The 16,796-nt window shown below is 40.3% G+C and overlaps 1 protein-coding gene across 22 annotated transcripts in view; it reads right to left on the bottom strand.

Moving 5' to 3' along the window:
• REV1 (REV1 DNA directed polymerase) overlaps positions 1-16,796 on the bottom strand; it is an 87,002-nt gene that overhangs the window by 40,992 nt on the left and 29,214 nt on the right. For all 22 annotated transcript variants that reach the window (XR_002342523.2, XR_014841362.1, XR_014841363.1 and 19 more), the window contains one exon: positions 4,515-4,683. Coding sequence is in view for 18 of the 22 variants with exons in the window: in XM_085018560.1 (XP_084874686.1) it covers positions 4,515-4,683 (169 nt within the window). In the remaining 4 variants the exon portion in view is untranslated. The remainder of the gene's footprint in view (positions 1-4,514; positions 4,684-16,796) is intronic.

The raw sequence follows: 16,796 nt of genomic DNA, 5'->3' as shown, positions 1-16,796 counted from the left end.
CCACCCTTTGGAGTTGCATTCCTTGAGTGTTTACAAGGAATGTAATTAGAAACAAAGCTGTGGTCTATATGAGATATGAAGTCTTCAGAGTGTCACAAGCAGGTGACAGATGCCCTAACACATACAAGGTGGGAGCTGAGAGTGAAAGGACATGCTGACGGGAGCCAGACACTCCTATCAGAAGACCCCCCCCCATCTCCGAGTCAGCATGAAGCTCCATCACCGCTCAGCTCACAGCAGACCTCCACAGCAGAGGAGGCAGGCCCCATGCCATGGAAGACTCTGCCTAACTGAGGCCCATGCACTCAGGCCTGATGAGCAGTATGGTTAAACACAGCAGTTTCTCAGAACTACTTCTGAGTTTCAATGTAAAATTGTCTAAAGGACTAAGACAAAAAATCGAAAATCACTAACTTCTACCATACCATATGCAAACATCAGATTTACAAGGCAAAGGCTTCAATAACATAATCTCAGACCTTAAACTAATGCACAAAGGCTCCTCATTAAAGGACTCCCCTGCCCCTCAGAAGCTGTGGCCCCATAATCATGCCTACATGAACTCAGGTTTAATGGCACCTACACAGACACCAGGGAATTCTAATCAAAGCAATCATCCCACACGCACAGAAGTTGTGGCTGCTTCTCAACTGCTCCAACTCAAAACAGGAAAACTAATTATAGAAGAGAATATCATGTATCATCAGTTAAACAGCTAATACAATGTTTACATTTCTAACTATAAAATCCCATTAAAGGAGTTCCCGGGGTGGCACAGCAGAAATGAATCCAACTAGTATCCATGATGATGTGGGTTCAATCCCTGGCTTTGCTCCATGGGGTCGGGGATTTGGTGCTGCTGTGAGCTGTAGCTCTGATCCAACCCCTAGCCTGGGAACCTCCATTTGCCAAGGGTGTGGACCTACAAAAAAAAAAAAAAAAAAAAAAATCTAGTTAAAATACTGCTGAGAAGAAGACAAGACTAACAAGACTGGGATTAGAGTGTGAAAGAAGGAGCCCAAGCTTCTGACATGGTAGACACTGGGCATTTATCTCACATATTAGGGTAAAGCCCACACTGATCCATTTCCACATGGGCCAATTTACCTATAACGACTTGAATAAATGGCAAAGAGCAGACCCAAATATGAGTCAGAAAATCTGGATTCTGAATTCTGTCATTCTTGGGCAAATCAGTTAACTTCATTTAGCCCTGCATTCTCACATATAACATAAAGCAAATAGGCCATATAATCATGATTCCAAAGTCACTTCAGTTACTTAAAAACAGACAATTAAGCCTGATTTCAAACTAAAATAAAATCCATTAAGATGAATGTTATAACCTGTAACTGCCTCAGCGGCATTTTTTATTATATTCTCTCTCTAGCTGCACTCAGGGCAGGAAGAACAGGTTAAAAAAGGGCTGTAAAGAAGCCCACTTTCTGAGCAAGTCAAGTCCCACCAGCAAGAGCCCCTTTTATCCCCACATTCATTCATGGACCTCCCCCATTCCTCCAAAGCCAAGCTAATACTCCCTGATCCAAATTCTAGCCCTAGCACAGTGAAAGGACTGTATTTAAGTGACAACACAGTTAAACTCTGGAATGATACTTTGTTTTTCCCTTTGGCAGCACCTGTAGCATGCAGAAGTTTCCAGACCAAGGATCCTAAGGAATTAACCTGAGCCACAGCAGTGACAATGCCAAATTCTTAACCACTAGGCCACAAGGGAACTCCTGATACTAATTTCTTACAGTGCAAACCTTACAATTCTTTTCTAAGGAGTTGCATGGCTAAAAGCCATGCTCATGAATCCCATATAATGAATGGAAAGTAGCTGGGTCATGGGGACACAGAACAAGGATCAGTGAGATGTTCTAGGGACCAGCCAACAACTTAATCTGCCGAGGCTTAAAAACTCTTAATCTGGGAGCTCCCGCCATGGCACAGAAGGTTAAGAAGCTGGCGTTGTCTCTGTAGCAGCAAGGGTTCGATCCCCAGCCCAGCACAGTGGGTTAAGGACCTGGCATTGCTGTGGCTGTGGTGTAGCTTGCAGCAACTTGGATTCAATCCCTGGCCCAGGTACTTTCACATGCCGAGGGCATGGCCAAAAAAGAGAAAACAGCAACGACAAAACTCAATGGAGTTCCCATTGTGGCTCAGTGGTAAAGAACCTGACTAGTGTCCATGAGGATGCGGGTTCGATCCCTGGCCTTGCTCACAGCATTGCCATGAGCTGTGGTGTAGGTCACAGACACGGCTTGGATCTGGCATCACTGTGGCTGTGGATAGGCTGGCAGCTGCAGCTCCAATTCAACCCCTAGCCTGGGAACTTTCATATGCTACACGTGCGGCCCTAAAAAAACCTCAATCTATTAGAATAATTTGGCTTTCTGATATAGTCAAATGCCTTTTTTTAAAAAAATGCACACCTGACTTTTTGGAATTTATTTTCTAATACTTGCTAGTTTATAGAAAAAAATAACAGTAGCTCCTTACATATTATGCCTCTATAATGTGTAAGGCATTGCACTAGATAGTTTGCACAAATTATTTCTAGTTCTCACATAACCATAGTGGGATGACAATAGTTGTCTTTTACAAATGAGGAGACAAAGTTCAGAACTGTTCCCCCAGCTCCACAAGATCACAGGGTTACCTAACTGCTGAGCTAAAACACAGATCCAGGTTACATCTCCACAGCCCAAACACAGCCTTTCCACTACAATATATTGCCTCTCCCAAATCTGCTATACAAAGGAAGTGAGCAATTCTAAATCTGCTGAATAAATTAATGGAAGGTACTAGAATTAATGAAATTTAGGATAAGAAAAACAGTTTGGCCGTTGACTTAAAAAAATAATTTCTGGGAGTTCCCATTGTGGTGCAGTGGTTAACGAATCCGACTAGGAACCATGAGGTTGCAGGTTCGGTCCCTGCCCTTGCTCAGTGGGTTAAAGGATCCTGCGTTGCCGTGAGCCGTGAGCTGTAGTGCAGGTTGCAGACGCGGCTGGGATCCCATGTTGCTGTGGCTCTGGCGTAGGCCGGCGGCTACAGCTCCGATTCGACCCCTAGCCTGGGAACCTCCATATGCCGCGGGAGCTGCCCAAAGAAATAGCAAAAAAAAAAAAAAAAAAGACAAAAAATAATTTCTAAGTTTTATTAACACTCCACTATACAATCTGACCATTCTCTTATGTAATGATTACAATCTATTCATATAGAGAATTAGGACTTTAATACTTTTGCTTTTTTTTTTTTTTTTTTTTTTGTGCTTTTTCTTGGGCCACTCCTGAGGCATATGGAGGTTCCCAGGCTAGGGGTTGAATCGGAGCTGTAGCCACCGGCCTACGCCAGGGCCACAGCAATGCAGGATCCGAGCCACGTCTGCAACCTACATCACAGCTCATGGCAACGCCGGATCGTTAACCCACTGAGCAAGGGCAGGGACCGAACCCGCAACCTCATGGTTCCTAGTCGGATTCGTTAACCACTGCGCCACGACGGGAACTCCTACTTTCCCTTTTAACGTTCATAAATCTAGCATTCATTCATATATATTATATATGAAACACTTAAATTCTGGCTTATCACCAAAGTTTCAGTGACACATTTAAACTGAGGAAGTTAATTTGAATGGCCACCACTGACTGGCAACATAAATTCCAAACTGACAGCCAAGGAACAATAATAACTGCCAAGTGGGAATGAGTAACAGTGCAATCTGCTCCCCTCTCCTAGTACTCCAGGTCCACACTGTCCTGATCATCTTTCCTCCCTTAGCATGTACTAACCTTTTTTTTTTTTTTTGTCTTTTTGCCCTTTCTAGGGCCACTCCCACGGCATATGGAGGTTCCCAGGCTAGGGGTCTAATCGGAGCTGTAGCCACCGGCCTACGCCAGAGCCACAGCAACGTGAGATCCGAGCCGCATCTGTGACCCACACCACAGCTCACGGCAATGCTGAATCCTTAACCCACTGAGCAAGTCCAGGGACCAAACCTGCAACCTCATGGTTCCTAGTCAGATTCATTAACCACTGTGCCACAATGGGAACTCCAGCATGTACTAACTTTTAACATATGATATAAATTTACTAATATATTACTTATTCTCTGTTTTCCCCAATAGAATGTAAGCTCCAAAAGGTAGGCGAGGGACCTCTGTTTTGTTCACTGATGTTTTTTAAGTAAAAAGAATAGTGCCTGCCCATAACAGGTGTACAAATATTTGCTGAGTGAACGACATGCTGAGTCCACCCCTCCCATCACTGCTTCCTGCTGCTTACTCGAGTCACCGCCCCTATTCCTGGGCAGATGAGGATGCAAAGAACACTGACAGCAAACCCCCGGCCACCCAAACTGTCATGCGAGGTTAAAGAGCACAGTACTGCTTAAGACAGTGACGACTCTTCAGTCTCAAGAAGCAATGCAAGTTAGATAAGTGTTTAGAATATAAATAAAAAGTATTGCAATTTTTAAAACTCATTAGTTTAATTAAAATTAGACTTACCTTTCCACAATCCATTCTGGTCGAATTACTTTTTCTCCTTTTAATTCTTTAATTTTGGCATTAGGAAGATTTGTAGCAATAATGTGTGTTGTTTTGGATCTTGAATAATACACATGATATTGGCCTCCATGCAACATCATTAGCTTTCTCAATTCTTCAGCAGACGGATCTGTAAAATTCAAATGAAAATATACGAAAAGTTTCACACAGAAGAAAGTAGAGAGCTCCAGCTGAACAATCTCTTAAACAGGATGACTTAAAGGACATATCACTGGTTTACTTTCTCCTTAGCTGTGCTTCCAGTAAACAAAGTGGGGAGCAAAATCACACAGTGATAGAGCCCCTTTGCTTTAGCACATCTGATTCTCCCTGCTGCTGGAGACAGTCAGCCAATCAAAACCATCTACTGCCAAGAGATGCCTAGAGGAGCAGAGCACCACCTCTATGATCAATCAAATACTAATGAGAGTGCAAATTTTTTTTTAACATTTTGTACACTTAGCCATATGACCTTGACATTTATATCTTACGTTTAAAATTGTTTACTATGACAGACTTACTATAAAACTTAATAGTCTTTACTCCTCCGAAACTTGTAATTTAAACTTTTAAGAAAATATGAGGAGTTCCCGTTGTGGCACAACAGAAGTGAATCTGATAGGAACAATGAGGTTGCAGGTTCGACCCCTGGCCTTGCTCAGTGGTTTAAGGATCCAGTGTTACCATGAGCTGTGGTGTAAGTCACAGACGTGGCTTGGATCTGGCATTGCTGTGGCTCTGGCATAGCCTGGCAGCTGTAGCTCTGATTAGACCCCTAGCCTGGGAACTTCCATATGCTGCAGGTGTGGCCCTAAAAAGACAAAAAGAAAAGAAAAGAAAATATTAGAAAAGTTAAAATAATCTTATATAGTTTCCTAGTATGAACGTGCATCAAAGCTGAAAAATAAACTTAAACAATACAAAAAAAAAAAAAAAAAGAATTGCAGGAGTTACTGTTGTGGCTCAGCAGGTTCAGAACCCAACACAGTGTTCCTGAGGATATGGCCCTGCTCAATGGCTTAAGGATCCAGCATTGCCATGGGCTGTACTATAGGTCCAAGAGGCAGCTAGGATTCAATGTTGCTGTGGCTATGGCTATAGCTCCGATTTGACTCTACCCTTGGAACTTCCACATGCCTCGGGTATTGCCCTAAAAAGAAAAAAAGAAAAAAAAAAGAATTGCAGACCAAGAAACAGTGTTTTTCCCAATTCTGTTTCAGATGATTTTATTTTTAATAAAACAACAGATATTACCCTAACAAGAAACAATGTGGTTTATACTTTCCCATAAAAAAAGTCTGACTCACTAAAGTTATGTTATGACTGGTATTACCTGTATCACGCTAAACCAATTATTTTCAATAGCTTTTTTATTTCTTCCACCTATTATGCTAATGAAAACGCTGTACCACACCTCCCCTGGTACCAGCTGTACCCCAGGGGTGGCGGGTGGCATCTCGAGGAGGCTGTGTGTCTACTTTATTATTCAAGCAACAGAGTTCCTTCAAGCACAAATAATGCAGGTCCAAGTATTTAAATAAATACCCTTATAACTATTCTAATGCTGTGAGTTTTGGTCTTTAGAGGAAGAAAAAAGCTAACAAAAGCACATAGAAACATGCCAGGTTTGATTACTTCTTGGTAAATTCTTATCTTATAGAATTCATTTGATGTACTGACTGAATACAATAGCACTGCTCAACAGAAATACAGTTGTTAACCACAAATACAAGCCACATACACAATTTAAAATTTTCTAGCAGTCTCATTAAAAATAGTAATAAATAAATAAAGTTAATTTCAGTAATTTAACTCAATAAATCTAGAATATCATCATTTCAACATGTAATTAATATATAAAATTGGGATATTCCATATTCTTTTCTTCATACTAAGTTAGCAGAATACAGCACTACTTTGCCTTCACAACACACATATACTTAGACTAGTCACATTTCATGTGCATAACACATGTGGCTGGTGACTACCAAATTGGACAGTACACTGGAAAGAGAAGTGAAACAACTTTTAAATAAAATTAATTCAAAATTCACAACTGAAGTTTTCAGGGGTTAGGGATCACAACTAAACTCAGCATCACAATGACTTCATATAAAATAGTGGAAACGAGACAGCTGGCCAGTCAGGAATTTATAGTTGACTTACATTCTCTACCTAATATTAAAGCGCCTGTTGACCCTATAAAACAACAGTGAAAAGAACCAAGTGAAAGGCTAGATGCAATGCTCTGTCACATGACTTAAACAGCAAACAGCAAGCTGTCAGGAGCACATCTTTCTGGCACTCACATTCATTGTACACTTTCCCCTCCACTAGAGCTTCTCTCTGAACTCTAACTACTGCAGAAATTTGGAATTGGAAAAGTTGGGGAGTTCATTGTTTTCACTGGATGAAGTTAAGAGAGCTCCTTCAAGTTTAATTCTGAAAACTCTGGAAAATTCTTTAGTGTGAAGTGGACCATGAGAACCAATCTAGTTAAAAGGTAAGATGATGTAGAGAACCAGACTGACCTGGGTTTAATCATGGCTTTAACATTCTTTAGACAAGCACTTGTTAACTTCCTTAAGCTCTCTTCTCTTTCTTTACAAACAAATATGGCTGTAAGGATGAAATGAGTGTGGCAGACAGAAAGCAAATGTTAACACAGAAGGAGAACCTGACAGTAACACAATAATAATGGGGGACCTGAACACCCCATTTACATCATCCAAACAGAAAATCAATAAGGAAACGTAGGTCTTAAATGACACATTAAACCAGATGGACTTAACCGCTATTTATAGAACATTCCTTCCAAAAGCAGCAGAATATAGTCTTTTCAACTGAATGTGAAATACTCTCCAAAAGATATCACATGCTGGGCCACAAAGCAAGACTCAGTAAATTTAAGAAAACTGAAATATCAAGCATCTTTTCCAACACAATACTAAGAAGCTAGAAATCAACTACAAGGGAAAAAAAACTGCAAAAAACCGCAAACATGTGGAGGCTAAACAATATGATACTAAAAACCAATAGACACTCAAGAAATCAAAGAAGATATCAAAATACACCTAGAGATAAACGAAAATGAAGACAAAACAATCCAAAACTCATGAGACACAGCAAAAGCAGTTCTAAGAGGTAAGTTTATAGTGATGCAAGCTCACCTCAAGAAATAAGAAAAGTCTCAAAAAAGAGAAAAGGCCCAAATCAATAAAGTAAGAAATGAAAAAGCAGAAACTACAACCAACACCATAGAAATACAAAGGCTCCTAGAAGACTACTACAAACAACTCTACACCAACATAAAGGACAACCTAGAAAACACATACAAATTCTTAGAAAGGAACAATCTCCGAAGACCAGGAAGAAATAGAAAATATGAACAGAAAAAATAGCAATACTGATACTGAATCAGTAATTTAAGAACCCCCAACAAGCAGAAGTCCAGGACCAGATGGTTTCACAGGTGAACTCTACCAATAATTTACAGAAGAGTTAACACCTTTCCCTTTGAAACTATTCCAAAAAATTGCAGAGGAAGGAACACTTCCAAACTCATCTATGAGCCCACCATCATCCTGATACCAGACAAAAATATCACACCTGAAACACTAATACAACACTGTAAATTAACGATAATGCAATAAAAAATTTTAACAAATTGTTAGATAAAAATAAAATGTACATAAATTGTTGTTATTATAAGCTGTGATGACATCAGAACTCCTTTCGAGTATATGACTTTATGACTTGAGGCTCCTGCCTCAGACCCTACACAAAACAGTGTTCAAAGAAGACAGTACATGTGGACGCACAGTGGCTAAAACTTCTGAACATGAACACAACTGCCAACAGCACACAACAGACAGCAGCCAGGAATCACTCCTCAGCCCAAAGAGCCTAACCTGCACAGTAGCTGGTGGTTGCCCTCATTTTGGTTGTTCTGTGACATACATACAGGCCCTCATCCCTGCAATCTACCACATCTGTTAGCAGTCTTCATAGTGCCAATGACAGGGGTTACTTGTTTACTCTTAGGCTTCCCCTGAACGTGTGTCCCTCGAGTGCAGGAACCATGACTGTCTTGTTCATTTCCACACGGCTGCACAAGGCAGGTGCTCAGCAGCATTGCTGAAAAGACAGCTTCAATGAACCACAGACTTCTGCCTGGAGTTCACCCCTCTAGCAAAAGTGGAGTACAAGTGGTACTAAAACCTCCATTCTCAAAATACTTATTCACTTACAAGTTAGGCCACACAGCACTGACTCTAAAGTGGAGTCTTTAAGAACCTGAGGGGTTTCAATTCCTAGCAAACTGTGTGGCCCTCAGGCCTCAGTTTTCTCACATGTAAGCTGGGGATGACAACAGTGCCTCAGAAGGCTATTAGAAGAGCTAACAATTACAAACTGCTACGAAAAGCACCATGCATGTAGTAACAACTCCGTGTCACCTACTATGTGCATGAGCGCCAGGATAACCACCTCCAGCCCAAAGCAGGAAGAAGCCAGGAATGCCAGGGCTGAGGCCACTCTCGTATTGCCCACCCTCCAGTACCTTTTCTTCCAAAAGTGTCTTTGAGGCACTAACAAGGAGTAAGCAAATCAAAAACCAAACAAAACAGAAAAATTACACAGGGAAATTCTAACCTCCACATCTCTACAAGAGATGTTACACTGCAGAAAATGTCAGAACTAAAAAGCTTTTGGAGACCAAATAGCCACTCATTTCCCACATTGGTATAAACAAGCTTAATGAAGCTAAACTGGACTGATTCAAATAGTAAGTTAATAAAATTAACACCCCTCAACTCTATTTACACCCTCATTGTACTATTTTTAAATACACTGTTTTGGTTGTTTTTTTTTTTTAAAAAAGCAACCTAACCAACAAAAATCATCCAGAGACATTTTGATTAAGAGCCTGTCTCTGAGGCTCAGCAGCTCTCAAATAAGACTTTTACCACAAGAAAAAAAACAGCACTGGTTCTAACAAAAGATTGATTTATTATCTATCTATCTATCTGGCTATCTATTGTCATGCCTGGGAAATGCCTGGGCCAGGGATCTAACCCACACCACAGCAGTGATCTAAGCCACAGTAGTAGCAATGCCAGAGATCCTTAACCTGCTAGGCCACAAGGGAACTCCAAACCTTTTTTTTTTTTAATGGCTACACCCACCGCATATAGAAGTTCCCAGGCTAGGGGTCTAATCTGAGCTGCAGCTGTAGGCCTATGCCACAGCCTGCAGCAATATCAGATCTTTAACCCACTGAGCAAGGCCAAGGAACCCACATCCTTGTGGACACTATGTCGAGTTCTTAACCCACTGAGTCACAAAGGGAACTCCAAAAGATTTTTTTTTCCCCCAAGGGACATTCACCAATCAAATTATTTTCCTTAAAGTTCTACTAAACTTTTTAAACAAGAACATTATTTATTCATTAATGCATTTTAAAAGTTTCTTATATATGGCATCAATTATATAGGCAGAAAAACTTATAGAAAAGCAAATCAAAGAATGGAGAGATTAAGGCAACTTTCCAAAGTCAGACACAGCTTGTGGGGCAGGTGCAATCAGGCTCCTGACTGTGTCTCCATAACCTCATATCTGATCAGCCTTCACAGGCTGCAGCCCTGGACCAGGAGGCCTGGTTTCCAGGTGTAGTTTAACACTAAAGAGTCATGACATCTTGGGCAGCTAACTCATCTCACTAGCTTCAGTGTCCTCATTTGCAAAATGAGAGGCATGACTAGATGATATTTAAGATCCCTTACAAAGCTATTGTACAATTCTAAGCACTAAAACCATTATGCCCAGCAAACAAAATGTGAAGATTATTTTCCCTCACAAACTTGTGAGGAAAAGCAAAGCAGGTCCTATCACACTCAATTTTATGGATAAAGGAAATAAAGCAGGAAAACGTAAAGAAGGAAAAAAATACATATACATAAATTAGCACGACATAGGAAAAAAATAAGTCAATAACTCACTTATCTTGATTATTAAATAAACCACAATGTCTGGTACACATAACAGTACAAAATTTAACAAGTTTAAAGTCACACAACAGAAAGTACTTAGAAGCAAGTACTGTCTCCACTCCAATGAAATGTGGCATTAGGAAAACAGTGGACAGAAGAGCAAAGTCCTGAGCGTTGGTGCAGATGTGCCATCACTAGTTGGCTGACACTGAGCAGCTTCCCACCTTCCAATAGTAAAGAAGGAACGCTCAACTTGAAGACTTAAAGTTCCTCCCAACTCCAGGATTCTCTGAGCCTGGGGTCTAAAACAAGGCCATCGGAGTTCCTGCTGTGGTGCAGCGGAAACAAATCCAACTAGGAACCATGAGGTTGCGGGTTCAATCCCTGGACTCGCTCAGTGGGTTAAGGAGCCGGCGTTGCCGTGAGCTACGGTGTAGGTTGCAGACGCGGCTCCAAGCTGGCATTGCTATGTCTCTGGCATAGGCGGGCAGCTACAGCTCTGATTAGACCCTTAGCCTGGGAACCTCCATATGCCTCAGGTGTGGCCCTACAAAGGACAAAAGACTAAATAAATAAATAAAACAAGGCCAGCAAACTAGGGCTCTTGAACCAAACCGGGCTCACTTGTTTCATAAAGTTTTACTGGAGGAGCTGCTTTTGTTCATTTACTGCTTTAGGGCCACGACAGCAGGGCTGAGTACCTGGGACAGAGTGTAAGGCCCAAAAGCTCTGGCCCTTCACGGAAAACGTTTGCCAACCTCTGATCTAAAAATACAGCCAGACTCCCACTTCAAGGACACTAAAACAAAATATATACTGTACTTGTTTTAAGTATTTTCCTATCCACTACTTCAGATACTGCTCAGAGAGCACAGGGTAAAAGTTATGCTACAGTCGCACAGGACCTCAAAAAATCTCAGTGACTCACAAGTTTATTTTTCGCTCATGAAGCACATTCATCTACATTCCCACTTGTCCCTGGACCTATGGCTCCGTGTCATCTTTACTCTGGGATCCAGGCTGATGGAGCAGCCTGTCTGGAACACTGCCGGTCATTGCGGCAAAGAAAAAGAGGGTGTAAAGAAGCACAACCTGGCCTTAGAGCTTCATCCCCAAAGTGAGGCAGACTGTCTCTGCTCACACTGCCACACCTGATGTCAACAAGCAGGGAAGTATAATCCTCCCCTAGGGAGGGGAAGCAGATTTTCCAGGAACAAAATTCAATCCACCACACACTATGATTCAAAAAATTTACGTAGGTAATTTAGTTTCCTTATTTCTGCAACCTATCTTATCAAGTATATTTTTAGACCAAAGTCTTGAGCCTAAAAGAAAAAAAAAAGGCTCTGATGTAATTCCATCTTTCCCAAGACAAATAATACCAAATTAGAGAATTAAAGGTTATTCTCTAGTCTAGGAAAAACATCCCTAGAATGAAAAATTTGGAAAGCAGAAGACATCACTCATAGTTCCATGCCCAAGGAAAGTTAACACTGTATTTGCTTCTAGCATTTTTTCTGTGCTTTCCTGAGAGTTTGATCTCCTCTACTTTTCATTTTCTACCCTTTCTCATTTACCAAAAATTTTCCTTTAAGTGTTACAAATTAACCAGTTACCTTTTTAATTGTTTTAAGTCACCCTGTAGATGATACAATTTAGAACTAAATTTCTATTCTTATACAATGCTTTACTTTTAATTAATAAAACAATGTGGTAAGATATTCTTTTATATAAACTTTCTATCAGAGGGCTGACTAGGCTTACTGCCTTAGAATACATACTCTTAGAAGAATTAATGAGTCCAAGATTTTAAGTACAGTAAAGGCTCTTCATATGGTTGCTATATTGTCAATTTCCAAAGCTAGTAACAACTTATACTCTTGATCCAGCAATGGAGTGGCCAGTTCATCCTGTAATAGGTACAATCATGTACCCATAATAGGTACAATCATGTAATAATTTTTACAACTAAATAAACTTTGCTAAAAAAACCTATCCCACTTCATCAGATACCTCCCCATTAGTGAAGCTGAACTTATTCCATGTTTGTTACCCAGGTCTATTCCCTGAAATAAGACTGTTTCTGAAATCTGCTTTTTAATCTATTGGGATCTTGGGGTTTCATCTCCAATTATTTTGAATGTAGAAGCTTTTTTCCAGTCCTCTAATTTGTTGCAATAAATTACACTGACTAATCGTACCCTTTCTCTCACTGATCTGTGGAAAACCCCTTTATAACTTAAATATTTAATGTAGTGTAGGTCGCAGATGCGGCTCGGATCCTGTGTTGCTGTGGCTGTGGTGTAGGTGGGTGGCTATGGCTCTGATTGGACCCCCAGCCTGGGAACCTCCATATGCCTCGGGAGTGGCCCTAGAAAAGGCAAAAAGACAAAATAATAATAATAATAACGTAGTACTAAAGTGCTAGGCTGGTCTATAAATATTAACTCACTTGATTTATGATACATAATATGTATTGATATACCTAATTTATATTTTAAATTTATAAACACAGAACTTATTTCTAAGCTACTCTAAACCACATATCTGCCTAGTCTTACACCCATTACACAAGTTTTGGTTGCCTGCAGCTTCCTGTAACAGGTTCTGAGATGTCAGAGCTAGTTACTTTTGCCTTACTGTTCTTTTCATTGGTTTTAGCTGGTCCCACCTTCTTTCTGAGGTAGACTATTAGGGGTTAAGTAAAATATAAACCAGGTAATTTTTGCAGCAAGTTGGCTGGTAGCAAATGGTATTACAATGATAAGATTGTTTGGTTTAAAGAAGCAACACTACTGCAATAAAAGGATTCTGAAATCCTAAAAATTCAAACTACTCAGTAGAACTTACACAAAATAATGATGAGTGTTCCTAGGAGTTCCTTTCGTGGCTCAGTGGTTAGTGAACCTGACTAGCATTCATGAGGACTCAAATTCGATCCCTGGCCTCATTCAGTGGGTTAAGGATCCGGTGTTGCTGTGAACTGTGCTGTAGGTCACAGACACAGCTTGGATCATACTTTGTCGTGGCTGTGGTGTAGGCTGGCGGTTATAGCTCTGATCAGACTCCTAGCCTGGGAACCTCCATATGCCTTGGGTATGGCCCTAAAAAGACCAAAAAAAAAAAAAAAAAAAGACCAAAAAAATGATGAGTGTTCCTAACAACAATGAAGGCACTCTGAAATACTGTAGCATCTTCTGAATCAAAGTTTAAAGTTATATTCCGTAACAGTCCTACTGTTACTTTTATAGACCATTCTTTGAGAATATTTAGCATGCAATCAAATTTCAGGCTTAACTAAAACCAACCACAGTAAGTAACAGAGAGTTAAGCACAGTAAAGGTAAAAGGTACATATTAAATGCAGGACCCCAGTTTAGGCCTACAGCTCTGCAAGGGAAATTCCACCACAGCAAAGGCCATCACAGAACATCTGAACAGCCACTGAAAACCACTGTCATTTTTCAGGGCACAGCTTATTATAAAAAAAAGGTTTGCTCATCTGGTTAAAACACATTCTATAAACAAAATTTTTAAACCTTGTACAAAAGCTTTCCTTGATCTCTATTAAGGCCCCACTGCATTATCTCTGATCCACGTTTGGCCAGTGGATACTACAGAAAATGGGCTTTCAGATGCTGAAAAACCTAATACATAAATAAGACCTGACAATACAAAACAAAACTCAGCTGTCGAAAATAAATGTTTCTAGTAATAATGCTATGAAATGTTTATACTATGGGCTGGTTTTAGGGAAGGAGGCAAATCTAATTTAACTGGGCCTTAATGGATGAACAGAATTCCAGTCACAAAAGTGAGGGAAGAATTTTCATCAGAGCAAGAGCACAAACAGCAGCACAGAAATGAGTAAGTAGAAAGAAATCTGAAATGTCAGAATAGTTCTGTTGATCAAAATTAGACTCATGGGAGTACCTGTTGTGGTGCAGCAGAAACAAATCCAACTAGTATCCATGAGGATATGAGTTCAAGCCCTGGCCTCACTCAGTGGGTGGGGGATCTAGCATTGCCATGAGCTGTGGTGTAGGCTGCAGGTATGGCTCCGATCCCCTGTTGCTGTGGCTGTAGTGTAGGCCAGCAGCTGTAGCTCTGATTTGATCCCTAGCCTGGGAATTTCCATATGCCATGGGTGTGGCCCTAAAAAGCAAAACAAACTAACGAACAAAACAAAACAAGACAAAAAGCAAAATTAGACTCATAGTTAAAAGGGAGGTTAGGATAAGAATGCCTTTACCCATTTTCATCTAGAAAATGCCAACTTACCCAAGACCAGTTTAAAAAGTCAGTTCTTCTATGAAGGATTCACTCTAACTCCAAAGGCAATTCCTTCTCCTCTGTGTTACCACCTGTTTGCCTCTGTTCATGTCTAATGCCCAGAGATCAACATTCTCCATCACGAAATCTCTATCCATACATGTCCACACACAAGCAGCAGTCAAAATATATGTAATTAATTAATGTAGAGTAAAATGGGATGGAAGGTCCAAAGACTGGAAAACTTAAAGATTTCAATTCTCCCTAAACTGAACTATAGGTTTAATGTAATTCCCATCAAAATCCCAGCAAAGTATTTCTTTTGCACACACAGAAAAGCTTCTTCTAAAATTTATGTGGAAAAGCACAGGCCCTAGAAATGAGCTGAAAACAGTCTTGACAAAGAAGAATAAAATGGCAATAATCACCCTATCTGATAATAAGGCTTACTATACAGGCACAGTAATCAAGACCACGTGGTCCTGACGAAGAGGAAAGAACTGGGAACCCAGAAACAGGCCCAATTTATTTTTGGCAAAAGTACAAAAGTCATGCAATGGAGGAAGAACAGCCTTTTCAACAAATGGTGCTAAAGCAACTGGATATCCACAGGCCACCAAAAACAAACAAAAATATTCAAAATGAACCGTGAACTTAAACATAAATCTACAACTTTTAGAAAAAAAAAATTGGGGAATATCTTTGGGACTTAGTCCTAAGCAAAGACTTCTGACTTGAAAGCACAATCCATAAAAGGAAGAAAACTGATAAACTGGACTTCATCAAAATTAAAAACTTTTGCAGAGTCTCTGTTGTGGCACAGCGGTTAAGGACCTGACACTGTCTCTGTGAGGATGCAGGTCTGATCCCTGGCCTCACTAAGTGGGTTAAGGATCTGGTGTTGCCATAAGCGGCGGCAAAGATCACAGAAGAGGCTCAGATCCAGTGTTGCCGTAGCTGTGGCATAAACCTCAGCTACAGCTCTGAGACGCCAGCCCAGGAATTTCCACATGCCACAAGTGCAGCTGTTAAAAACAAAAAAAAAAAAAAGGGAGAAACTTTTGCTCTGCAAAAGACTGCGAGCGTGAAAGACAAACTACAGACTGGAAGATAATAACTGCAAATCACATATCTAACACTGGTGTAGTATCTAAAACATATTTTAAAACTCTCAAAATTCAACAGTAAGAAAAAACAAACACGCAATCCAACCAGAAAACAGGTGAAAGACAAATACAGACATTTCACGTGCACAGAAAAGGATCTACTGGTAGCAAATAAACACATAAAAGGATGCTGAACATCATTAGCCATGAGGCAAATGCAAATTAAAACTCTCATGAGATAACTCTACATATGTTAGAATCTCTAAATTAAAATCAACAAAAACCAACCTGTCTTTACAAAATGCTGGTGAGGTTGTGAAACTAGTGGAATACAAATTAAAACCATGATGAGATATTACCACAGCATTCCTATTAAAATGTTTAAAATAAAAATCACTAAATGCTAATAAGGATGCAAAGAAACTGATCGCTCATAAACTGCTAGTCAGAATGTACATAGTACAGCCACTTGTGAAACAGTTCAGCAATTTCTTAAAAAAGTATACATACAACTACCATACAACCCAGCAATTACACACTTATGTTTACACAAAAACCTGTAAAGACATGTTCATAGCCAAAAAGAGGAAATAATCAGAGTCTCATCATGGTTAGTGGAAACAAATCTGACTAGCATTCATGAGGACACAGGTTAGATCTCTGGCCTCACTCAGTGGGTTAAAGATCTGGTATTGCCATGAGCTGTGGTGTAGGTCACAGATGCGGCTCAAATCTGGCATTGCTGTGGCTGTGGTGTAGACGAGCAGCTATAGCTCCGATTTGACCCCTATCCTGGGAACATCCATATGCGGCAGGAGCGGCCCTTTAAAAAACAAAAACAACCAAAAAAGGAAATAACCCAGATATTCTGATATT

This window comes from Sus scrofa, chromosome 3 (assembly GCF_054392235.1).
Source record: "Sus scrofa isolate SSC_HxYL_T2T_F1_AM1 chromosome 3, Sscrofa_HxYL_maternal_Yorkshire_Landrace_v2.0, whole genome shotgun sequence".
Lineage (NCBI taxonomy): Eukaryota > Metazoa > Chordata > Mammalia > Artiodactyla > Suidae > Sus > Sus scrofa.
This window is presented reverse-complemented; position numbering and strand designations above follow the sequence as displayed.